Source organism: Monodelphis domestica, chromosome 5, assembly GCF_027887165.1.
Source record: "Monodelphis domestica isolate mMonDom1 chromosome 5, mMonDom1.pri, whole genome shotgun sequence".
Lineage (NCBI taxonomy): Eukaryota > Metazoa > Chordata > Mammalia > Didelphimorphia > Didelphidae > Monodelphis > Monodelphis domestica.
The window spans coordinates 2,396,316-2,423,136 of record NC_077231.1 but is presented as its reverse complement, the minus strand read 5'-3'; the positions used below and the strand labels follow the sequence as shown (position 1 = coordinate 2,423,136).

At 43.2% G+C, this 26,821-nt stretch overlaps 1 protein-coding gene across 1 annotated transcript in view; it reads right to left on the bottom strand.

Moving 5' to 3' along the window:
- Nucleotides 1-26,821, bottom strand: part of CNTN1 (contactin 1) — a 132,585-nt gene that overhangs the window by 11,078 nt on the left and 94,686 nt on the right. The window contains exons 16-21 of the mRNA XM_056797383.1: nucleotides 23,862-23,932; nucleotides 16,864-17,098; nucleotides 13,761-13,864; nucleotides 10,520-10,706; nucleotides 1,857-1,969; nucleotides 371-527 (exon numbers count right to left, since the gene is read on the bottom strand). Of these exons, the coding sequence (XP_056653361.1) occupies nucleotides 371-527; nucleotides 1,857-1,969; nucleotides 10,520-10,706; nucleotides 13,761-13,864; nucleotides 16,864-17,098; nucleotides 23,862-23,932 (867 nt within the window). The remainder of the gene's footprint in view (nucleotides 1-370; nucleotides 528-1,856; nucleotides 1,970-10,519; nucleotides 10,707-13,760; nucleotides 13,865-16,863; nucleotides 17,099-23,861; nucleotides 23,933-26,821) is intronic.

The following is a 26,821-nucleotide window of genomic DNA, read 5'->3' as shown; positions in this document are numbered from 1 at the left end:
CTTCTTTTTTTTTTTTTAAATCACACTTTAGAGGTTATGTGAAACGATTCATTGGGAAGACTAGGAATGTTAATCTCCCCAAACCCTCACTTGGGGAGGTTTTCAATATGCTCATCTCCCAATAGAATCATGGGGGGAGGGCTGTGTAAATAGAACCGCTCTATTCCCTGGACTGCGATGTGAGAGGCTGATGGAGAATCATGCAGGAGGAGCAACACGTGGTCAGACTTAGAGTAGAAAGTAGGCTCTAAACCTCTCCCTATTTGTTTTCTTCATCCAAGTAATATTAATAAACTCTATGGAAAACCAAGGACTTGGAGTTTTTAATTTAACTTGAACAATACCAATGTGAATGAAATGGTTTGTATACCTGAAATTTTAATTTGTGATACCACTCCATCTCCTCCATCACTGTGTGCTCGAACTTCCACAACATACTCTCCGTCTCTGGGGATTGGGACTTCTATCGAATGCCTGTGAGTTGAATATAACTTGCCCTCGTGTTCACCATCAGGTCTGTAGAGCACCTTGTAAAGGTAGCAAAATATGTGAAGTTAATGAAGTGATATTGATTGAGTTGAAAGGGGGCTGACTTATGGATTGGGACAGGACTTATGGCTTCATGAGTATGGGAATTCCCAGATGAGTGCCCTCCCCCTACCAATCTAGGTCAATACCTTGCCTGCAACTAGTGCCTCCTAGGGCATTGAGAGGTTGAGTGACTTGCCCAGTATCACACACACCGTCGATGTCCAAGGTTCCAAGGTCGACTTGATTCCCAGTCATGCTAGCTCCCAGGCCAGCTGTCTGTCTAGCTATTTATCCAATGGAAAGCTGAAAAAAACCCCAGTGTATTATCTTGTCCTTAAACACGTCAAACTCCTAGCTGCATTGCATGAGTGAACAAAGCACACTAGCCTTTTGTAGACTTCACCGAGTAAGGGTTTTCCATTGATTCCCTGTCGTCTAGTAATGTTTGTGACATCTGAATTTGTACTTTTCCTGCGTGAGAGAAATGGTTCCTGTAAGTACAGAGCTGAGGCTCTCCCCAAAGCATTAGAGATGACGACCTTTGTCCTTCCGCCTGTGGGTGGGAAGGTCCTAGGGGGAATATGAGTTAGTTGGGCCACGTGGAAGTAACCTTGTCTGGTTTTTTCACGGCTTTAGAGGTGGTACCTCAATCCACTAACGACTTCCATTTCTTACTCCATTCCTGCTAAGTTAAAACCAGCTAAACTACAGAATTCTCGCCAGGGATTTCAACACACGGACGACTAAGAACCCTTCTTTCTAATCATTCCGTCTATCTCGCATGTATCTGTGTGCGAAAGAATTGCCCGCTCATTTTCTCAACCTTCTTTTAAACCGCAGTGTGTTGGAGTACTCATTTCCATTCAAGTTCTACTCTGTAACTAGAATTAGCAAGCTCTCTTGTTTGCTGAAGTAACAAAAATACAATGACAAGTTGTTCAATGTAGGACTAACATTTGCATGAAGAAGAGGCTAGAACTGCTTGACTGGAGTCATCTTTTCCCAAGTATTTAGATGATGTAATCGAGTACCAAGCCTGGAGTCAGGAAGATCTGAGTTCAAATCTGACCTCAGACACTTATTAGCTGTGTGTCTCTGGGCAAGTCACTTTACCCTGCTTGCCTTAGTTTCCTCATCTTTAAAATGAGCTGGAGAAGGAAACAGCAAAGCACTCGAGCATCTTTGCCAAGAACACCCTAAATGGAGTCCCAAGAATCAGGCATGACTGAAATGACTGAACAACAACACATTTTCCCTTTGTGTGTCCATCTCCGATTGAGCCAGAAGTTTAAAGGAAAGCAATTCTTTGGCCCTCTTTTACTTACTTTATATCCTGTCACTGTAGACTCATTTGACATCGCTTTGACATGATCCCAGGTGATGATGTACCTTGAGCCAGACCTCACTGAGCTAATAATCCTGGGCGGCTGACTCGGGGCTGGGAGAAAAAGCAGCAATATGAAATTAGTCGTCATGTCGGGGTGACCTGACTGCATCATGCATCGCCCTATCTAGTCTGCACTGTAGCGTGCCAGGCCCTGTCTGGACATTCATCCTGAGAGAGAAGCGGGGCGATGCTGAAATGGACGCCACACTGGTTCTGAAAAGGAGAGCAATTCTTGACTTGGCCCATTCATCTGCTCCAGAAGTTGCCTCTCCCTGTTTCATGGCTCGTCATTCACTGCCCTCTTTCTGTTCTGTGGAGCCCTCTTGATCTGGACCGTCTCATCCTGTCCAGCAGCACCGGTTGTTCAGAAAAGTCTTTACCAGGGTTGCTTTCCCTTAAGGGTAGTTTCCAGAGTTCCCACAAAAGAGATTCTGATCTGCTCCTTTTCCTCGCCCGTGGGTGGCCGTGCCACCCAACATCAAAGTTTACCAGGCACGTTCTGTACATTATCTCCACTGAGTCTCACAAGACACTTCTGACATAGGGACGGTCATTAACCCAATTTTTATTTATTTATGGGGGGGCATGCTTCCCCCCCCCCCCATTCAAATATTTATTTATCTGTTACCAATGACATATTATACCAAATTTCCACTCAAGTTTTCCCAAGTTATATGATCGGCCTTATGTCCCTCCCTCCCTTCCGTCCCCCCCCCCCCCCAGTGCTGGCAGGCATTGATCTGACTAACCCAATTTTAGATGAGAAGATTGAGGCTAAAATAGTATAAAATACTCCTTCTGTCATCTGGGGCTTCCACAAAACTCTCCAGAAATTCCCATTTAGTTTCTTTCTTATGCCAACTTGTGACATGCAGAACTGTGATGGGGAACGTCCCCATGTGGAGGGATGCCTGCCTGTATGTTGACCTACTTTAGGATCACATGACTAATATATGTCTGAGGTAGGACTCAAACTCAAGTCTTTGTGACTGCATGGTCAGCACTATTCTGTTATGAAAACCTCAGCAATTACTAGCACTTAAAAGGTGGCCAAGATAGACCTCTGTGCTTGTTCTCTCGTCTAGACAAAGTTATTCTTAAGGCTTTATTACCTTTTAATTTATTTTGCTAAATATTGCCCAATGACATCTTTTTTTCCAAAGCTGTTAAAAACACCACTAAAATGTTTTTATTTTATTTTTCTCAATTACATGCAAAAATAATTTTTAACATTCGTTTTTGAAAATGTCGAGTTTCAAACTCGCTCTCCTTCCCCTCTCCCCTTCCTGAGCCAGCCAGCCAGTTGATGTAGACCATGTATGTGTGTCATACAAAACGTATCCCATATTAGTCATAGTGTAAAAGAAGAGGCTAAAACCAAGAACAATAACGTTTAAAAAGTATGCTCTGGGGAAGCTCAGTGGAGAGAGTCCAGCCTGGAGATGGGAAGTCTTGGGTTCAAATTTGGTCTCAGACACTGTAACCTCTTCTGCCTTGGAACCGATGAATCGGTATTGATGCTCAGGCATGAAGGTGAGGCTTTCTTTCACTGCTCTTCATTTTTATTCGTCCCGTCTTTATTTCTCACCACATTCCTCACACATTCGTTCTCTTGTTTTTAGCACTTGGGAGGGGATTTTGCTGGCCGTCTCCCTCCCTAGATCTCTGCCCTTGGCGGTCCAGGTTAAAGAGCAGAACCGCTGTGGCTCGGCCCCGAGAGGGCTGTTGGTGCCGGGCACATGGTGTGAAGAGATGGATGGTGTTGTAGAGGGGACGCCATCTGTCGGATTTAGGCATCCTTGGTGGCATCTGCCTTAGCAAACCTCTTCATAGAGCCCAGGGCTTTTGAGTCAGGTTGGAGCCTCAAAGCCCCAGGAAAATGGCAGTTAGCTAGGGTGTTGAGGAAGGATGGCAGGAGACCAGGGCTGTCTTCTCTACCTAGAGACTGATCTCAGGGCAGAGGCTTAGTTAACCGCAAGGAAGGCTTTCCCACTAGTTAAAGTTCCAGCTTCATCCTCAAGAGTTTGAGCCCCAAGGCTAAGGGAGGAAAATATCCAGGCAAAAGCGGAGGGTAACTGGGCTGGTCATTTCCATAGCTTGGGGAGATTTAACAAGGCCCCCACCTCCCCATTCCTAGTTATGCCCTTGAGCAGTGATGGAGAGCCTATGGCATGGGTGCCAAAGATGGCACACAGAAGGCTCTCTGTGGGCATGATGCCCCCTTCTCCTGCCCCCTCCCCAGTTTGTTACTAGAAAGGTAGAGGCAATTGGGTGGAGCTGCTCCCTTCCCCCCCTCCACTGTTCCTGACAACATTTTTTCACTTCACCCATCCCTTTACCCAGCAGCCCAGTGGGAGCACTTCCTCCTTCCCCTGTCTGGAGTAAGACGAGTAGCTCAAAGGTGGCAGAGCTGGAAGGGAGCAGGAGGACTTGGGCCACTCCCCTGCCCCTCTCTACACTCACAGAGGACATTCCTCACTTCACTTGCCCCTCTGCCCAACAGCCCAATGGGAGTACTTTCTCCCTCCCCTGTGTGGGGTAAAGGAATGGGTGGAGCACAGTACAAGGTCTCGCGAGGCGGGGGGCAAGGCAGCCTGGCACAGTCTCTAAAAGGCTCACCATCACTGCCCTAAAGCATAGCGAGGTCCTGCCTGCTCTCTTCAATACGTTTAATGGGATGGAGAGGGGGTAGGAAAGGTTCGATGATAAGGGTGCCCCGCTGTGGTGATAATTTTGTCAGCTCTGGCACATCTATTTTGGAGGTCTTAATTAACAATACTTTGCCCCATTAGACAGGTTTATTTGGATATTCTCCCTCTTTCCCCAAACTTGTGAAAAATCTTTTAAATTATGAGTATGCTGTAATTCCCCTCCCCTTTGATTGTGTCTATCTCTTGTTTGAAGATGTTTTTCCTGTATCCAGGTTCAGTCAGTGCTCCGGGTAAGTATAGTCTATGTCTTGGCAATCACTAAGCACTATGAATCTCAATTGCTTCTGCTCAGGGTTCTGGCAACAGAGAAATGAAAAACTTCTTTCGATTTCGGGGATTCTGGTCTCTCGCTTTGCTAAAATGAAAATGGATCTCTTCCCCTGCTTTGGTTTTTCAGAGAGATGAAGGTGTCTCCATCTCTGACGCGATCATGACATTTATACTCCACATGTACCTGCTAGATGCTCTCATCAGACATCACTTCAGCTTTGGGGTCAAAGGCCAGGGACACAAGTTCAATGGAAATCCCATCTGAATTCATCTTAGGCTCTTTCTGGGTTGGGGGGTCACTATGATGTCTTCACTGCTTGTGGTCTGTGCTTCACTGACTTCATCAGCTTGTTTGGGAGGCTGGTTTGCCACAGTGCAGAGGATGGGGGCTCTCACTGTTTTACTTCTGGGTAACAGTCTTCTTTCTCTGGCTCTTTTTTTGCATCATCAATAGCACTTGATTTCAGCTTGTTCACTTGGTGAGAAAAAATGTTTCTTCTTCATTTGGAATCTTGATAGGCTTCTCTTTAGAATTTTCTATAGGTTCAAAGGCCTTATTATAATCTTCTGCCAACAGGAACATCTCATTGTCTAGGCAGGTTTGTGTAATTGCCATTTTCTACAGCCAGGTTTGCAGCCTTATTGTTTTCTACCTCATCACAGTCTTCTATAGCCTGGTTTGCCTCCTCACTGTTTTCTGTTTCCCCTCAGTTTTCTATAGAATGGTTTACCTCATTGTAATTCCCCTTAGCAGGTTTTAATAAGCTCCACTGATTGCTCTTTATTTTTTTTTTGAGAGTTCCAGATAGTTTTGATGCTTTGTAGCATAGTTGAAGTCAGATGCTGTGAGGTCCTTTTTCTTCCTGCTTTTAAAAATTTCTTTTGAGGTTCTTGAGCTTTTGTTTCTTGAACATTTGAATGGCTTAGCAGCACTGACTGAATTGGGCAGTATTGCCCTTTTTTATTACATTATCTTTGCTTGCTTTTGCAGAATCATTAACTCGGCCCTTGGGTAGACTTGCTTTCACTTCTGCCAATACTCATCCACTTTTGTGTGTGACTCAATACATTCACCGTGAAACCTATTTCAACATCCTACGTAACTACAGTGATGCTAACCAGTAGAGTGCACGTACTCACAGTTCCATTAAAATGACATTACCATAACCATTGTTTCTGTGGAGTATTTCTGGGAGGTAGGTGCTATGATCATCCTCATTGTATATATGAAGAAACGAAAACTGAGAAAGGTGAGGCGACTGAGCCACTCGAGAGTCACACAGTTGGTACATTTCCGGGACAGGATTTTGACTTTGGTCTTCCTGTTCCAAGTAAAATGCTTATTGGTTTGGAATGGAATTTCTTTTTCCTGCTGGGTTTTACTGATAATATGTAGAAAGGCTGATGATTTATGTGAATGTATTTGATAATGTTCAAGTCTCCTGAATTTATAAATAAACAATTTATGAACATGAACTTCTGTGACCCCCAAAGCTGTTCTAAGAATAGCATCAGATAACCAGGAAAAAACAATCATTGATGATGATATAACAAATATATTTATCACCGAAATTAATTTTTCTTGCATTTGCAATATTACATCAAAGATTATGCATCGTGATCGTGGACATCCTTGCTTTATTCTTGATCTCCTTGGACAGGACTCTAGTTACTATTTATCACATATCATGCTGACGCTTGATTTTCCATGGGTACCATTTTCTATAGTCACATTCCTATGATTCCCAGGGTTTGCATAGGGATGGTTGATAACTTTTTTTCTAAAGTTTTTCTGCATCTATTTATATAATCATGGCTTATCCTATTCTTGGGATAAATGGAGTCTATTGCATTTAGAGTTGTCCTGTTTTCCCCTCCATGCAATCCTGATAGAAATCCCACCTGATCACAACTACTTTAGATGAGCTGCTGTAGCCTCTTTGCTACTGGCTTATTTGAAATGTTGGTATCAATAGCCATTTAGGAAATTGGTCCATAGTTCACTTCCTGTTTTGTCAATGCCTGGTTTAGATATCAAGACAATACAATATTTGTGACCAAGTAAGAAGAGGATTTGTTCTATTCCTATTTGTGAAAAAAAATTGTCTAATAGTGAATCATTTTTCTTTGCATAGTTGAAGCAAAGTACATTCTTCTTTCTTTTAAAAATCAAGTTGGGGGACATCTAGGTAGCTCAGTGGATTGAGGCCTAGAGGCGTACAGAATTAGAAACAGGAGGTCATGGGTTCCAATGTGGCCTCAGACACTGCCTAGCTGTGTGAAGGAAGAAAACCAAACTAGTACCATAAAAATGGAAAAAAAGGAGAATTCACAAAGATAAAGAAGAAATAAAGCCAATTTTTAGAAATTATTTTTCCAAGTATGTAACCCAAAATGCCAATTTAAATATAATGATGAATTCTTATTAAAAATACAAAATGCCTAGAATAATAGAAAAAGAAATAAAATTTAAATGACCTAACCCCAGGAGAGGAAAAAACAAACGAACAATAAATGTATTCCAAAAGGAAGAAGAGGACTAGATGAATTTAGAGGTAAACTGGGATAAATGTTGTCTATTGCATTATTGCATTTAGAGTTTTCTTGTTTGTTTTTTTCCTCAAGTGCTGTGGTTGGATTGGTTCTTTTCTGCAGATTTGAAGAGGATAAACCAAAAGGTGAATAAAAGGAATCAAATGCTAGAGAGGGGAGTAATAAAGAGGCAGTGCTTGAGAAGAGGACACAAATATGGAGAGAGGGAGAGGGAAGTGGACATAGGAGTTGAATGACATGGACAAAGTGGGGCTGACCACATGTATGCAGTTTGATGGAGAAATCTAACTATAACTTCATAACATCAAGCTTTGTAGGGAAATGGATTCTTTCATCCTCACAGGGGAGAGGAGGGAAGAAGTAGGATCTAAAGGAGCACATTGGATTTATTTAGTTTCATTTTAATACTTTCTTCACCAGCCCTGTACTAAGGATAATTTCACTACATCTTGATTGGTGATGGATATGTTTAATATTTTTGCTATTCTCCACTTATTTAAGAAGTTTCGTATCTCAGTAGGAACTTCTCTTAGTTCCTGGGGTCCCTTCACCTTGGAACATCTCTCTGTAAGGCATATTTCCTTCTATTGACTTTCCTTGACAGGGGACCAGGCTGGCCTTTATTTCCCCTCTCAGTCCTATTCCTGGCTCCTGGACTCTTCTGTTAGATTCTTTCCTTGTCTATGATGCCCTTTGGCATGCTGTAGTTTCCTTGGCATCTCTTTTAAGCAAATTTGACTTTGACATTGCTTTGTTGGAGATCATGAATCACAACAGTTTTTCTCCAGCCTCCTTTGTTAACTGAGGCTTTCCGTTCTAATGATATTTCTTGAAGACAATGTTGATTTATATTCTCATCCATTCTGTCATCCTCTTCCGTTTTATGGTTGAGTTCATCTCACTCATGATGATAAGGAATTGTTTAGTTCCCTCTATTCTATTCTCATACCTTTTCTTCTCTTTGTCCCTTGCCTCTTCTTTATAAAGAAGGTGACAGTGAGAAAGGAATACATTCAGCATTAGTAATCTATGCGTAAGTCAATATGTTCCTGCTTCCCTACCCCCGTTCTCTTCCTTTCAACCAATAAGTACATATTCTTTCACTTTTTTCCTCTTAAATGTCCCTTCGCAAATCACCCACTAAGTATGGATTTTATTTTTCATTCCCTCTTTTTACCCCTTCTCGCACAAAGATCCCTGGTTTCTTTGTAGAGTTGAATGCATTTCTACCTTCCTTCGTCCAATTGAGAGAAAAGTGAGTTTTGAGTAAGATCTACCCCTTTAACTTCTTATGCCTTGATTTTATAGTCTTTTACTTCACCACTCAGATTCATGGAATCTTTCAATCTTCCTCCTTTCCCTTTCTTTTCTGCTATATTGCCTTTGCTCCCTCTCCTTTCTTAAAATCATCAAAAAATAATAGAACGACTCCCTGGCCATTTGACTTGTTTAACTCTATGACTCTGAATGAAATTCTGAGTTAAAATGAGGACATTAGATTTCTGAGTTGATATTTGTCTCACCTCCCCCATTAGAACGCAAACATTTTATTCTTATGTAATCCCTTCTGATTGCTCATTTGCATTTGACTTTTATGTTTCTCTTTTCACCTGTAATTGCACTTCAGAATTTTTGCTCAGCTCTGATCTTTGCATCACAAATGTTTCAAAGTACTTGATTTCTTTAAAGGTCCGGCCCCCCTTCCCTCATCATATTAGTTTTTCTGCCTATGCTATTCTAAATTATGAGCCTATGTCTTTTGTCTTCATGGATATCAAATTCCACGATCTCTTCTTTATAATGGTAGCTACTACACATTGTGCGTATGTGTTGATTCTCACTATGGTTCTGCCATACTTGAACTCTTTGTGTAGATTTTTATTATTTTTTCTCAGGTCAGTGATTTCTGTTTTAAAACTATGAGATAATATTTTCTATCTTTTCAGCCTTTTGACTTTATTTTAATATTTCATGTTATCTCATGGATACATTAAATTCTATTCAGTTTATCGAGACCTTCATGGATAATGTTTTGTGCCTCCTATACTAACTTCTATTTGGACTTGTAAATTCTTTCAAGTCTTTCTTCCATAATTCTCATTTCTTTCATCTAGAAATCTAATTCCACTTAGAGTATTACTATTAACTCATTTCACTGCTTTGGCCAACTTGTCCTTTTATCCATCCTATAGATTTTGGGCAGGCAGTCTCTTCTGAGTTTGTTTTTGGGAATTCTTTATTACTCATTCATTCTTTTAGCTTTGCTTCCTGAATTTTGCCATTGTGTTTGGGCCCTGCACACTTATGAAAGGAATGTTGAGGTCTGATTTGGTCCAAAGCTCTATTCTCTGGGGTCCTGCTGCTGCTGTCTGATCACTGACGGCTCTATTCTTTAAGGATTTCAGGAGCAGCCTTTTGACTAGGGGCAAACTCTGGTTACTGGTCTTTCAGTCTGGACTTGGCAAGCCCTGGACCCCACTTTGGGCCTGGCTTGGTCAACACAGCATTGGCCTTGTCCCTGACTTGGTTTCCAGTAGACTGCTGCTGGCCCAGCTCCTGGCATGTTCTCCAATTGAGAGCTGTAGGCTTACCACACAGACAGGCGTTGACAATGCTGGATCCGGCACTCAGCTAAGGGATGGAAGCAATGCGGCCACTGGAGGGCTCTTTCTGCTCCCTGCGAGCCTTACCCGTTCAGGCCTTTGTCCGGGCTGCAAGCTGCTCTTTGCCGTTGACCCCCCACCCCAAGGACAGGCCAGCACACTGGAACCCGCTGCTTGTTTGGGAGAAGCACTGGTTCAGCCCCTGCCTAGCCGCGGCACCCACCATCCCCTGTGGCTTCTCAGTGGCTGTTCAGTGGCCGAGTCCCTGTGGGGGCGAGCTAGGTCCTGGTGCTTCCCCCTACTCCACCGCCTCTGCCAGCCCCCAGCCCAGCGGCCAGTCTTTCCAGACAGCCATGAGGGGGGCTGCTGAACTCTTCTTTGTGACCAAGTCAGCCGGGGAAGACGCCCCCTCCTGGTGCCCCAAGTGAGATTCCGGGGTCCCCAAGGGAAATGGCCATACTCACGCGCTTTCCGAGTGGAGACATCAATGACGTCGCTGGGGGGGCCGTAGCCTGCGCTGTTATAGGCCCTCACCTCCACGGAGTACTGCATATCCGGCAGCAGGTTTTCCAGCTTCGCCGAGTAGTCCTGGCTGCTCACTTGAACCCTCTGTGCAGCCGCTTCCTTATCCTGGGCCGCCCAGTAACGGATCTGCAAGCGTGCAGTCGAACGTTCGGTTAACCCTCACATTTGCAAACACGTAAAGCGCTTTTCAAACATCCTTCCCGACGCTGTGTGGAAGCACGGCAACCCTTGCCGCTGGCCCTCTCGAGCACCCCGGAGGAGCGGCCCTGGCGTGGACCTCAGCGCCAAGAGGCAGTCGCGTCCAGCCTCGCGCCCTGCAGAGCGCGAAGGTGACCCGAAGCTCTCCGGGAGAGCGCGAGCGGCCACCTCTAGGTGCCCCACTCTTGTTCCTCTCTTACCCGTCTTCTCCGAGCTGCTGCCTCCCTAAAGCCCCTCCGTGACGCGGCCGCCCCCCTGCTCAGGGATCTGCCTCAAAGACAAAAGCGAAGGAAAGAGTTTTCCTTTTTTCCTGACATCAAAACTTGGGAAAATCTGCCCTTCCCGCTGCTCCCCAGGAAGCCCTGGTCCAGGCGGACTGAGCGAGGCCCGGACCAGGCCCAGATGCTCCATGGCCCGGACCCTGCCTTTCCCCAGGCTTCACGGGGCCGCGTTTGCCGCTCTCTGACTGGAGACCACTCCATGCGGGTGCTGCGTCCTTGCCTTCCTGCTGTCCTGGGGAGGGGGCCCGCCAGAGCCGATGCTGTGCACGTGGCCGGAATAGAGAGGCCCTCCCCCCAGGCAGGGCGTCCAGAGATTGCCTGAGGGGAGGGGGAGCTCCAGTGGGCCATTTTCTGATCTCAATCAGAATGAAACCGAAGCCAGAACGGCCCAAGGAAGCCCTCCGAAGTCGGGAGCCAGCCGGACGTGCGCCAGGTTCGGAGCGCTGCTCTAGGCTCAGGAAGGAATCTCTCTTGGACGGCGAAGGGGGGAGACGCGGCACCAGCAGAAGCATCCGTCGGCAGCAGGGTTGAACCCTGGCCCGAGTGGGATGAGTATTGGTCAGAACTGGCCAGCTTAGGACCTGCGAGCTTCTAGAGGTCTGTGGCAGAACCTGCCGAGCGTTTAGCATCGAGCTCCCCGAGCCTCGGTCCAGCAGCCCAGACGCCACATCTTACAAGGGAACAAAGCAGGCCCTTGGCTAGGACCGCCCGGACCCGAACTCGATGGGGTGAAGGGCAGCTCTTGAACGCACGCTCTCGCCTCCTGGGGAGCCCCGTGGCTGGGCAGAGGGGCTCGGGCGCCTTTGGGGCAGGCTGCTCCAGTCCTCGCCATCCCTTCTCAGGAAACGTCTTCCGAAATGAGTGCCCCGACAACGCCGGGTGCCCGCTACTGCCGAGATACCGAGCCTGCTCTCGCGGCCTTTCCTCCTGGCTCTCAGAATGATGCAGCTTCTTCGGAGGGGGCAGCTGGGCAGCGGAGGGAGCACAGGCACGAGAACCCGGGCTGGAATCTGGCTTCAGACCCTTCTGGCGCTACGCCCGGAGCCCAGGCAGCCCGCCCCCGCCTCGTCTGCCCTAGAAGCTGCACTAAGAGCCAGCGCGAAGCTGGACCGCAAAGAATCCAAGTCACCAATGGGGCGTGCGGTTGAGGGAAGGACGTCTTCTTAGTAACTGGTCTTAGCTGGAGGGGTTTGAGTCCTGCCTGCCTTCCGCTTACTGTCTTGGGGCTTCGGGGAGTCACTCGACTACCTTCAGCAGCCATTTCTTCCTCTACGACAGGCAGGATGACCGTAACAACACACACATACACACCACATACGTCACCTTATAAAAAGCCTGCCAGTAACAGAGCTTAGCCCACAGCATTAACTAATCTACTTTAATATGGTCCATGTATGTGTGTGTGAGTGTTTTATCTTCTACTTGATGAAACGAGCTGAGATTGCATTCTGCTTTCTTAGAATCCTAGGGCACGGCTGGAGCTGGAAGGAGTCTGAGAGGTCAGCCCCATCTTTTTATGGAGACTCACTTTAATGAATGCCTAAAGCATTTGTGAAATAGGAAGCATCTGCCAGACTTTGGTCCATTTTACAGATGAGGAAAGTGACCTCCAGAGAGATAAAAGATGCTCTTTTCTGGTTTCTTGGAAAAAACAAAAACAAACAAACAAAAAACCCAAAGGAAAAGAATCCCATGAATGCTAGAGATATTCATCATAACTTTTTGACTTGCTATTCATTCTATTTTGTTACCTTGGAGTCTCCATAGCCATCTTTGTCCACTCAATCTGTCAATGGAATAATGTCTCCCTTATCATTTCCTCGGCTACAGAAACTTCTAGGACAGTGTTAGCGAACCTATGACATGCGTGCCAGGGGGTGGGGCACTCAGAGCCCTCTCTGTGGGCATGCATGCCATTGCCCCCACACAGAGTTCACCAGAGTTCATTATTAGAAAGCCAGAATGATGAAGGTAGGGCTGCTCCCCTCCCTCCCTCTCTCCACACAATTTGCCCTTTGGGCATTCAGTCTCTAAAAGATTTGCTAGCACTGTTGTAGGCATAGATCTTTGCCACAGATTTCAAGATCCTAAACTGGACCCTTTTTCGGAGCGGAGATTGTTCTTTCTTTGTATCAACTGTGCCAGACCCAGGTCTGAGCTTCTATAAGGCTTCATATAGGTCTTGTGTTGTTACTACTTCTTTCAAGTTAGTTAACAAGTCTGTTTCTGACTTAGTTTATTGAAAATGTTGTATTCTCTTTCCAGATAAGATCGACAACTCCTGTCTGCCTCGTAATCGCCCAAGTAGGGGTCTTCACGTAGTCTCCCGTTGAATCTGTCTTGACAAATTGGCTTGAAGGCTTGTTCCCGCTACGTCAGTCCAGGTACTGATTTCCTAAGGTTCTGACAGAAAAACAGAATGTGTTTTCCCTTTCCTACAGGCACTGACTCATTAGCAACGGACCCCTAATAAGAAGAAAGAGCTTTCAGAATGGGGAGGTAAAGTGTCCACCCATAGTCCACGTACGTGGTATATATCGATTTGCCACATACAGATGTAGCTACCCACAGAGACACACAATCTGTGCTGTTATCCAAATTCAGTGGTTTGCCAAAGGAAATGGGATAATACAACATATGAACAACGGCAGCCAAATTTATTTTAGATGAGTGGGTTTGCTGTGATAAAGATTGTACTCACCTGGTAGCCTTCCACTGTTTTTTCCAAAACATGTTTCCAAGAAACAGAGATTTCTGAAGAAGATAAGACTTTTATGCTCACATCTGTTGGGGCTTCACTAGGTGCTGAAGAGAGGATAAAATCAATTCCTTCATTTTCAAGTACCACATTCACTTGCTATCATGTTTACATGTAAGTTTACCTTTTAATATACTCCTGCTTTTACTTTCTTTTATTTTTATTTCTTTATCTTAATAGTCATTACTTTTTTTAGGTCTAGTTTTTCCTTCTCTCCTCCCCTTCTCCCACCCACTGAGAAGGCAAGATAAACTGTCAAGTATACATGTCAAGTCATGAGAAATATACTGCCATGTTGCCAAAAACATTAAAAGCGAGAAAGTGAAAAAAGCACATTTCAATCCGCACTCAGATCTGGCTCATCAGTTCTCTCTCTGAAGGCGGGTAACAGTTTCCCTGGAGAGTTCTTCAGAATGGTCTTGGATCATTGTAGTGATCGGAGTAGCTCAATCTTTCCCAGATGATCATTGTTACAATATGGCTGTTACTCTAGACAAAGTTGTCCTGGTTCTGCTCATTTCATTCTGTGTGTAAGTCTTCCCAGGTTCTTTGGGGAACATCCTGTTTGTCATTTCACGCTACTGTTCCATCACGACCATATAGCACAGCTTGTTCAGCCATTCCCCAATTGGTGAGCATCTGCCCTGCTTCCAATTCTTTGCCACCACAAAAAACAGCTACTGTAAAGATGCTTGCACATATGGGTCTTTCCCTCTTTTCTTCGATCTCTTTGGGATTGTCATATTGTTGGGTCAAAAGATATGCACAGTTTTGGAGCCCTTTGGGAAAAGGCCCCACAAACTGAAATGGGTCTCCAGAAGGTTTGGACCAGCTCACAACTCTACCAGAGAGTTTGTGATGTCGGCATTTTCAGCCATGCCCAACTCTTTGGGACACCATTCAATGTTTTCTTGGCAAAGATATTGGATGGGTCTGTCTCCTTCTCCAGGTCCTTTTATGGATGAAGAAACTGAGGCTAACTCGCCCAGAGTCACATAGCTAGTAAATGTCTACGGTCACATTTGAACTCAGGAAGAAGAGACTTCCTGACTCTAAACCTGGGCCACCTAATTGCCCTAATGATTAATTTTGCCACCCCCTCCAGCATTTCTCATTTTCCTTTTCTGTTGTGTTAGCTACTCTGAAAGGGGTGACGTGGTACTTCAGAGTTGTTTTCATTTGCATTTCTCGTATTTTTACAAATCTGACTCAGTTCTCTAAGTATTGGAGAAATGAGGCCTTTGCCAAAGAAACTTTCTGTAAATTCAGCCCCCCGCCCCTAATTTCCTGCTTTCCTCCTCATTGCAGCTGCATTGGGTTTTTTTGTGCAAACCCTTTTCAATTTCGTAATCAGAACGATCCATTCTGCCTCTGGTGATCCTCTATCTGTATCTCTTGTTGGGTCCTGAACTCTTCTTCATCCAGAGACCTGACGGGCCCATTTCCACCCACTCCCTTAGTTTATTCACAACACATTTTATGACTGAATCATGTACTCATTTTGACCTTATTTTGGAATATTGCACGAGACGTTGGTCTATGCCTCATTTCTGCCAAACGGATGGCCAGCATTCCCAGCAATTGTTGTCAGCTGGGTCTTTGGGCTTATCATTCCCTACACTACTATGGTCACTTGTTGTTGTGGGTTGCATACCTGCTCTACCTCACTGATCTACTACTCTGTTTCTTTTTTAACCGGATTTTTTTAACCCTTATCTTCTGCCTTAGAAACAATACTGTGTAAGCAAGGGCTAGGCCACGGGGGTTAAGTGACTTGCCCAGGGTCACACAGCTAGGAAGTGTCCGAGGCCAGATTGGAACCCAGGACCTCCCATCTCTGGGCCTGACTCTCTATCCACTGAGCCACCCAGCTGCCCCCGAATGTCTTCTTTTTAAAGATGAGGGAATTGAGACCCAGAGAGATGAAATGACTTGCCTAAGGGTACTTGAACTCCTCTGACTCTGAATGTAGAGTTCTTTCAACAATGATTCAAATCAATTCATTTCAAATTAATCTAAGCACTTTTTTATTTCTGTTAGAAAAATTATTCCATTTGAAGACACAAATGAAAATAAACATAACATCTCGAAGGACGTTCTTGCATTTCCATAATTCCAGAAGCACAATGATGAAGAAATTGTGGAGAGACACCAGGAGCGGTACCCCAAGCGTATTGCTTGGAGTGAGGCGCCAGGGGAGAGGCCTTGGAACGGGCTGAGTTAGGTGTGCCCTCTGAGTTACTCTGCCTTGACTTGGGAACACTGTGCACAACTCTCAGGAAAAAGGAAGTTTCCTTACCCGAGAGTTGGCCGTGCAAAGGAAATCAGCAGACCAGTTCCTGCCCTTCACTTGAAATACGGCTCTCCGTTCCGTCTGCCGGCTTAGCCTGAGGTTCCTTTGCTTTGCTTAAGGGGCTCTATTTAAAGAAGATCTTTGCCGGTAACCCAAAGGGCCATGCGAGGGTTTAGGGTGCCCATAAGGAACCTACCATATTGCCATCAATGACACAGAAGCAAAAAGTGGGCAAGAACATCATAGGTCTGCCCAGCATGTTGGAAAAGGGGTGACGCCAAATCCTTCCTAGCGGACGGAGGCAAGAAGAACATGACTGGATGCCATGGAGGAGTTGCAAGTTGCGCTAGTACAGGGTGGTGCACACACTCACCGCAATGCTATCAGCTAGTTTAGCTTCTCAAGGAAATTGGCCAATAGGATCGCTGATAAATCTGGCAGGCACGCTAGTCTACTTCCCTCATTTTAGAGACGAGGAAACAGCCCTCGAGAAGGGAAATGACTTGATATTCAGGGAATTCGAGTTAGATCCAGGACTTGAACTCAGATTCTTCGACTCCAAACCAGAAGTTCTTCGGTGTTGTCTCACAGAGGAAAAATCAGGAGAATAAATGAACCTCCAAAATGTTAATTATTCCCTGAATTATTGTACTTTTTGCTAGAAATAAGCAACTTGCACACAGGTCTGTCTATGGAACTTATTCACTAAGCTCAGAAATGAAGCAAAACGCATTTGGACTGTTTTTTACTTACCATCTTGTGCTGAATAAATGACTGCTGTCAGACTGAAGGGCCCGTCTCCTTTGTTGTTAAAGGCTTTCACTTTTACTTGAAACTCCGTGGAAGGGGACATCGTTTCATCCTTATGGACGTAGCGGCCGATGTCTGGATTGGTAACTGTCACTTTTTTCCACTCTTTTCCACCAAAGGGCTTGAAGGCCACGATGTAACCAAAATTGTTGCCATAGTGGTATTCTCTCGACAAAGGCTAAAAGGGCCGAAAAGAGGAAATCCACTTCAGTACTATTCAAAGAATGTGCCAAGAAACGTAGAGCTATTAGAGGATGCACAGTGGTCACTGCTGTAAATATAATTAGTAAAAATATAGATGCTGCTGCGCTCTTGTTGTTCAGTCATTTTTTAGCATGTCCAACTTCTGGTAAGCCCATACAGGGTTTTCTTAGCAAAGGTCCTGCAGTGGCTTGCCATTTCCTTCTCTAGCTCATTTTACAAAAAAGGAAACGGAGGCAAACAAAGTCACATGACTTGCTCTGAGTTAAATAGCTAGGACGTGTCTGAGGTCAGATTTGAACTCAAGAAGATGAGTCTTCCTGACTGTCGGCCTAGCACTGTGCCACCTCACTGCCAAGATCGTGCTAAACGGGAATAAACAACAAAGGAAAAAGCAGGCAGTCACATGGTTTTTCTTTGAAGACAAATTAAGGTGGAAGCATCGGCAGTGCTCCCGTGCTTAGGACTTTATTCTTGTGTAGAGCTGATGAGAAGAAGAAAGAGTTCATGTTTCCCATCCCCACTCCCAGTCCAGTTCATGAGATATCTACAGAATGGGCAAGTTATCTGAGCCAAACGGAGTTTTAAGACAGCAAGTCGAAAGGTTTATACTCTGTCACTCCTTTCCAAGATGAGAGGAGATCTTCCAATCCAAACGGATGGAATTAGAAGGTGGCTAGCCATTGGATGGCAAAGGAGCCCCCAGGAGGTCCTTTAAAAAAGGAGCCGCTCCTTATAAGTCAACTTGGGCTCTCTGAGGTCCCTTCCAACTCTGATAATTATAATTCTGAGGTTGGGAACGGCCCTCCTCTCAAAAAGATGCCTCATTTCCTTTCTCTTTCTCATGATGAAATTTCTTTAATTAGGACAATTTCTTCTAAAATAATCTCTATATTATCATTCCTAACTTTTAGACATGTATATATAATAGATATTATACAAGAAATGAACAAAAATAAATTTAATAGGAAATAGAAAATGTTTTTATTATAAACTTTAAAATTATCAAGAGAGAGGGAGGTGGAGTCAAGATGTCGGCATAGAGGCAGTGAAAGAAGAGACCTCTGAAAACTCTTCCTCACTGATTAAAAACCAAATACTCCTAGGGGACTGAAAACCAAACCTAACAACAGGACAGAGCTAAGGAACCCTCCTGCTGGACTCAACTTAAAAGGTACACCTCCAAAAAGCCTGATTTCAAGACTCAGGTTTAAGGGGAAGGAAGAAGGAAGGTCCCAGGACCCCTCCCCTACCTACAGAACTGAGCCTCCAGCAGTGGCTGGAATCTCTGGGCAGGCAAGGGTGCTAGTCTGGAGGGCATACCTTTCAGGCAAAGCTGTGCCAGGCTCAGGGCTCTGAACATGGGCAGCTGGAAGGCAGCTCGAGGAGAAGCACAGAGAAGGCAGCCTAGTCACAATAGCAGAGACACTTCAAATTTCCCCTCTCTCCCCCACACTTCCTGAGGTTTTATCAGAGCACATCCAGCTCTGCAAGTTCAATTCAACTGGGCTTAATCTCATCAAGCTTTCAGAGAGCAGGGAAGCTCAAGCTCCAACACCCCTCCTCCACAGACTGCTCTGAGAGCCCTGCTAAGCTCCAAGGGTGCAGGCTGACAGAAAAGCCCAAACCCCACAGATCCAGCTCACAATGAGAGGAGCAAGAGTGCAGGCAACTACGGGGGCGGGGGGAGGGGGGAAGCGGCAAATATGAGCAAACAACAAAAAAAGAAAAAAGAAATTACAATCAACAGCTTCTATCCAGGCAACATACAAAGAGCAAATGTAACAGAGGAAGATAAAAGGAACACCAAGCAAAAACAAAGAAACTCCAGGAATTGGACATAGGCTTTAGAAGAACTCAAAATACAATTAAAAACACAATTAAGAGAGGCTGAAGACAATTGGTAAAATAACTTAAAAAACAAGATAAGTCATCTGGAAACAGAGGCACTTGAACTAAAATGAGAAAATAGTGTCTTGAAAGCCAAAATTAATCAGGTTGAAAATGAGGCAAAGGAAATGAAAGATGAGGCAAAGAGGATGAAAGATGACCTCCAAAGAAAATCAGACCAGAAGGAGAAGGATGACCAAAAAGCCAGGGATGAAATTCAGTCTTTAAAAATCAGAATACAACAATTAGAAGCAAGCAACTTCACAAGGCAGCAAGAAACTATAAAACAAAATCAAAAGAATGGAAAAATTGAGGGAAATTTGAAACATCTCATTCACAAAACAGAAGATTTAGAAAATCATTCTAGGAGAAATAACTTAAGAATCATTGTTCTACCAGAAGACCATGTCAAAAGAAAAAGTCTGGACATCATCCTACAGGAAATTATCCAAGAAAACTGCCCCAACATTCTAGAACAAAAGAGAAAAGTGAAGATTGAAAGAACCCACAGATCACCTCCTGTACTTGATCCCCAATTGACAATTCCCAGGAATGTTATAGCCAAATTCAAAAATTTCAAGACCAAGGAAAAAATATTACAAGCTCCTAAGAAGAAGTCATTCAGATATCATGGAACTACAATTAGGATAACACAGGATCTGGCTGCATCTACACTGAAGGACTGAAAGGCATGGCATATGATATTCTGAAAAGCAAGGGAACTAGGTCTACAATCAAGACTCAACTACCCAGCAAAACTGACTATATTCTTACAGGGGAAAGTATAGTCATTTAATAAAATAGAAGAATTCCAAGCATTTGTAAAGAAAAGACCAGACCTGAACAGAAAATTTGATGCCCAAACACAGAACTCAAGAGAATCATCAAAAGGTAATTAAGAAAGGGGGGGGAACAAAAACAAAACAAAACAATAAACAAACAAACTTTTCTTAAGGGACCCAATAAGTCAAAATGATATGTATCCCTAGAAAAAAAAGAGGATATTGGTAACTCTTAAAAATTGTTATTTTCAGCATCACGGACAGAACACCAATGAACCACAAGACTCGGCTCACATTGCTGTGGGTGGTGGCAATGGTGGCATCACCGATGCTGTTGTTGTTCCAGGGGATGGAGAAGGGAGACCTCTTTTTGGCCCCCAAAACAAACTTTTGATTTTAAAGCTCAAAATATTACATGATGGTCTCCAGAGAATTTCAATTATAGCAGATGGAAATCATTGCTTTGAAGCCCCTTGCTACCTTCCCTCAGGGCACCAACTGTACCTACCCAAATATGGAAGGCCCAAGGTGAGCAGTCCATTACAACTGTTTCCATGCACTCTTTATTGTTTCCTCCCAGAATAAAGAAAAATTCTTGAGGTAAAAAAAAATTGTTATTATCACCTGGGTAACTAGAAGAATTATACTTAGAGAGAACAGTGACAAATGACAAATAGGATGAAATGCCAAGACATAAATATGTAGATATATGTATGCATAAATATATATGTATATGTACATATATAAACTAGAGTTAAAGAGATTAATATTAAGAGAAATGGGAAAAGAAACAAAATGGGGTAAATTTATATGTCACAAAGAAGTTCATGGGGAGAGGAGGAGAGAACATTAATACACTGGAAGGTTAAAGAGGTTGTTGATCGGAAATACTCAATTCTTACATGCATTGAAATTGACTCAAAGAATCAAATCCATTGGGGCAGTGAATTGGTTTGCGCCCTATAGGGAAGTAGAAGGGTAACAAACGGACTGGTGGGGAGGGAAACAATACAAGGGAGGGGGCGTAGTTTAAAAAGACTATAAAGAAAATAAGGGGGGGAATAAGAAGGGGGTAGAAAGGGAAGTAAAATAAGGGTGAGAATTAGAGAGACTGGTTAAACACAAAACACTGGTGTAGTTGGAAAGAGTGAAAGAAGAAAGGGCAGGACTAGGAGTGGAAATAAAAATGCTGGGAAATACACAGCTGGTAATCATAACTCTGAATGTGAATGGAATGAACTCACCCATAAAATGCAAGCGAATAGCAGAGTGGATTAGAATCCAAAACCCTACCATATGCTGTCTACAGGAAACACACATGAGGAAGGTAGACACACATAGGGTAAAGGTAAGAGGATGGAGCCAAATCTATTGGGCATTAACTGATAAAAAGAAGGCAGGAGTCACAATCATGATATTGGACAAAGCCAAAGTAAAAATTGATCTAGTCAAAAGAGATAGGGAAGGTAATTACATCCTGATAAAAGGCAGTATAGACAATGAGGAAATATCAGTACTCAACATGTATGAAATTATCAAGAGATACATTTCAGCATTCATAAAAGAAGTACAACAAAGTGGAAATGTAGAACCCATGTTCATGGTCTTCTGCCATATATAGTTTTTAAAGAGTATATTCAATTTAGCAAAGCAATAACAAAAATTGCCTTTTATTTGACCCTTCTCAACTTTTTAGGGGTTTATTCTATGTGTTCGAATGTTTGTTTATCTTTTCTATCTCTCCTCGGCTTAGACATAAAAACCATATTTGTATCACAGAAAGAATTTGATATTATCCTTTATTTTTCTATTTTGAATAATATATAAACATTGGAATTAACAGTTCTTTCAATATTTGATAGAATTCACTTGTAAACTCAGCAGGCCCTGATTTTTTTTTCCCCACTGGAAGTCTATTTTTCAGTTGTTTGTTTTTTTTCACTTTTGAAAGCCTTTAGACATAAAGTTTTCTGGTTGGACTGTTTTGGCTGCATCTCAAAAGTTTCATTTTGTTATCTCATTTTCATTTTCTTACTACAGAGGTAAAAGACAGTTCCTGCTCTCCAGAAGTTTATGGTAGAGGGAACAACTAGGTGACTCAGTGGATTGAGAACCAGGCCCAAAGATGGGAGGTCCTGGGTTCAAATTTGGCTTCAGATACTTCCTAGTTATGTGACCCTGGGCAAGTTACTTAACCTATTGTCTAGCCCTTACCACTCTTCTGCCTTAGAGCCAATACATGACATTGATTTCAAGATGGAAGGAAAGAGTTAAAAAAAAAAGATGAAGCTCACAGTAGAATTCAGAAGGCAACATGTAAAGAATTATGTGCCAAAAAGCTATATACAGAATAAACTGGAAATAAATCAGAGGAGGAAAGGAACTTGAAATAAGGGGAGTTGGAAAAGGCTTCATTCATTTGGAGATTTGGGCACTGACTTGGAGGAGCGACTGGAAGGCAGACATCCAGACTTCTTTAAGACTGTCTCTGTTGGTGAGTGAAAAGCTGACTTAGTGACCCCTCCAGAAAAGAAAGGTGGAGACTCTCTTCCTCTGGCTGGGGCTTAGAAATTCTAACTGATATCAGAAGAAGCCAGAGTTTCTCTCTCTCTCTCTCTCTCTCTCTCTCTCTCTCTCTCTCTGTCTCTGTCTCTCTCTCTCTCTCTCTCTCTCTCTCTCTCTCTCTCTCTCTCTGTCTCTCTCTCTCTGTCTCTCTGTCTCTGTCTCTCTCTCTCATTCCTTTATATCTTCTTTATATTGTAAATAAACTACCAGAAATTCCATTTACTTTAGTAATTCATTTTGGGATTTAGAAATTAAATCCCTGGAAACCACCTAAAAAACCCACCTAATTATTATATATTCAGAGTCCAACAACAATAAAGTTTAACAGGCACTGAGAAGTGACTTGCCCAGAATTATGCAGCTATGTGCCTATGGATCAATTTGAATTCAGATCATCCTGAGTCTTCCTGAGATACGGTCCTCTCTCCATTGCACCCCATAGATGTCTCTGGCTGTAAGTCATCAGGTAAATACACTTTGAACAGATCTTGCTAAGAACCTCCCATCTCCATCTTAAAACAGTATCTGGAAGTATAAACCCTTTTCTCATAATCTTCGTAGTAAGCTCTTGCTTTCCACATTTTGTCTTCTTCTTCTGAAGCCCTTAACTTTTATAAGTTCCAGTCATGAAAAAGCTACTTAAGATCCTGAAATCTTCACGTTATTGTCCAAGAAGTCACAATTCACGGCCATGATTTCTGGATTCCTCTTGGAAGCTGAATTGCTAGTCGTGTGAATTGTCCTAAGTATGTTACTAAGAATCAAGCATTAGTAGTTTATCTCCCTTGTCCGGGCAGTATTTCCCAGGAAGATGAGAGATATAATCTCTGTTGCAAATACCAGGCCAAACCCAATGGCATGTGTAGTCCTTAGCAGGAGTAACAAGTCACTAGTGGTCCTGGTCATTTCTTCCCAAGATCTCTTATACGTAATGGCACCTGAGGATCTACATTAAGAGTCTCCAGAGACAGTCCCTCTTTTTGGCCACAATCTCGTGTCTCTTATGCTCGTCCAAGTATTCGGGGGTCCTCACTCTCCTCTGCGTTACACTTTCCCACTCTGACATCAATGCAAAGAAAAAGGCCGGCCTCTGTTGCTTCCAAAGAGTTTTCCTTCCGGATACTCATTTTAAGGTTCTCTCCCTTTTCCATACCGTTTTCCTTTTGTGCACAAGCAGCTCAGGTAGCCACTTCGGGGGGAAATCTCTCTATAACAGCTCGCCTTGGCTTACTGTTTTGCAGTTTCCAAAGCACTGATAGTAAAAGCAGTGTTTATCCTTATTTTATAGATCATGTCTAAAAACCCTGATGTGACGGATTTATCAGTTTGGCAACTTGGGGCACAGAAGAATGAAGAATAAACCCATTTAAAAAGAACAAACAAATTCAGTAACAAATGTCCATAATTCTTAAAGTCTCCCTGACGCTTCAATGAGTGAAATAGCACAGGACTTTCCAGATGAGGACGCAAATCCCAAGCCATTGCATTTTTAAGGATACTCACCACCCAGGTTATTGTCAACTCACGGTTGCTTCCACCACCTCCTCCTACATCTGAAGGAGCCACATTAGGCGCTAGAATAACAAAAGAGAGAAGCCACATCACTTTGGCACCTAACTTCCAATATCATTCGATCTAGAAAGCAGATTGTTGGCTTTACCCAGGCAAGGCAACCGCATGGCTCGCCCTCTTCCCATGGCAATGGCCTGCAGGCAACAGAAGTCACTGTTTCCCTCCAGTTCAACCCTGATTATGGGGCTACGGGATAGGTGTTTCGCCCAACCAAAAATAACAAAAGAAATTGAGGGTTTCATATTATAGTCCATTTTCTCAGTTGTGGGAGCTAAAAAAGAGATCGAAGGTATTTCCTTCAAGCGATTCCCCCCAAATAGTTGCCATATGTCATGGTTTCTTTTATAAAGCAGATGTATTGGTGTACGTGTGCTGGGGCTCTGAACATTTATTAAACAGCTACATGGTGGGGGTGCAAAGAAAGGGAAAGTAATCCTTCTTTTGTGAGGTCCCAGTCTACTAGGAAAGACAGCCTGCTCACTGCAAATCATTAAATATTTCTGAAGCATCTCTAGACACTGGGCACTAGGGATCAAGAAGAGAGGAAGAACCAGTCCCTGCTTTCAAGGAGCGAATAATCCAACAAGCAGACAAATACACACAAAGCAAGCTAATATAGGAAAAACATGAAACAAAGAAAGCAAAGCATGAGAATTAAGGAGAGACAATTGTGGCTCAATGGATAGAGAGCCAGCCATGGAGATGGCAGGTCCTACATTCATATCTGGCCTTAGATACTTAACTCTGTGACCCTGGACAAGTCACTTGACCCCCATTGCCTATCCCTTGTCACTCTTCTGCCGTGGAACCAATACACAATATTGATTCTAAGGTGGAAGGTAACAGGTTTTAAAAATAAAATCAATTTCATTTTATTTTCCCCCACTTATATATAAAAAGTTTCCAACATTCAAAAAATAAATTGATGTCTCTGTGGCAGCCTGAGACCCCTGGGTCCAAAGACCCTCAGCAAGGCTCAGCCCCATAAAGCAGAAAGTCCCCAGCTGCAGTCCCCCTCCCTTCTCTCCTTCTGCATCTAGGTTATGTTTAAGTTCACTATCCCTAAAACCCAGGCAAGCTCTTGTGTGTTTATCATGTAACCCAGGTAATCCTTTGTGTTGTATCAGGAGTGGAAACTCCCTCCATCTCTCAGATCCCTGCACAACATATACCCAATAAATCACAGATTGTACTATGATCACTTACGGTCTCTCTGTTAATCATTGCCTGTTACCATGTGTATGGAAGGCTTGGCTAGAAAGCTTGCTCCCCCTAACAATGAGATAGTTCACATTTTCTTCATTCTTTTAACTTTGATTGTTTCTTAATGCCTCATGGAGTCATTAGCTTCCATTCCATAGCTCACATTTCTATATCTGATGTAAAGCTTACATACCACTCTCCTTATAGGAACCCTGCCAAGTAGAGAGCACTATTATCATCCTCATTTTATAAAAGGAGCCTGGATGACTACGAAAATCAACTATGCAGCAAAGCAGAATATAAGCTCTTTTGACCGGAGTGGGCAATATGCTTCCTGAGATCTTGATGCCAACAATTTCTAGCAAAGTGCATCAAGTGCCAAGTAAACCTAGACTACTACAATAATTTTTTTCATCATCAAAATGTGTTAAATATGAAATTTGCTGAGTTTTGAGACCTTCGAGTACCAAGGTTTGACTGTACAAAGTCCTCTTGTTCTGCTTCTGCTCACTTCACTCCACATCAGTTTCATATCAGGCTTTTGAGGCTTTTCTCAGAACATCCTGCTCATCATTTCTTACAGCACACGAGAATTCCCTTACCATCATACACTAGGACTTGTTTAGTCATCACCAGCTGGTGGACATCCTTTTAATTGCCAGTTCTCGGTCACCACAAAAAGAGCAGTTACAAAAAAATTTTATACATATATGTCTACTTCCTTTTAAACATCTCTTTGGGATTGAAACCAAGTAATATTTCTGGATGAAATTGTGTGTGCTCTGTGCAGTTTAATAGCCCTCTGGGAATAAATCCAAATTGCTTTCCAGAATGGTTGGAGCAGTTCACAAAGCCACTAACAGCCCATTAATGTCCCAATTTTCCCACATCCCCTTCAACATTTGTGATTTCCTTTTTCTGTCAATCTGATAAGTGTAAGATGGCACCTTAGAGTTGTTTTAAAATGCCTTTCTCTTTTTTAAATTATTACTTTTTCTAGATTACATGTTGATACAGTTTTTAATAACTGTTTTCTTATATTTTGCAATCCATTCTCTTCCCTCACTCTCATCCCTCTCCCCTCCCCAAGAAGGCAGATAATATGATATAGGTTGTACATGTCATCATACAATATATACATATATAGTTCCATGTTAGTTATGTTGTGAAATAAGACATATTGCTTACACTAGAGAAAAATTCTTGGAGGAAATAAAATGAAGAATGGTATATGCTTCAATTTGCATTTGGATTGCTCACCTATCGCAAGAATTACATTCCAGAGACCCCGACGATAGGTGAAAGCCCACGAAGTAGCAGTGTCATGTTTATTTTATTATTTATATCTATTTTAAGGTGTTATAAAGCCTTCCCTCTCTCCCATAAACCTTTTCCACACTCATTAACCTACAGTCACTGAGCCAATTAGTGGCCAGTATATAGAACACGGAGCTGTGGTTGATTGTAAGATTTTTACATATAATTGAAAAGTAAAAGGAAATACCAATTCCTGCAGAAGACAGGGACAACAGAAGCACTGTCTCATTAGCCATAAAAGCTCTGTTACAGATCGATGTACTTCCATCCTTCTTGGTGTTGGTTGTCCATAGGAACTCTGATTTCCTTTTTCCTAAGGTAGGAAGCTGTCCATGAAGGCACAGCAATCTCTCAGAGGTAATAGCATCTCT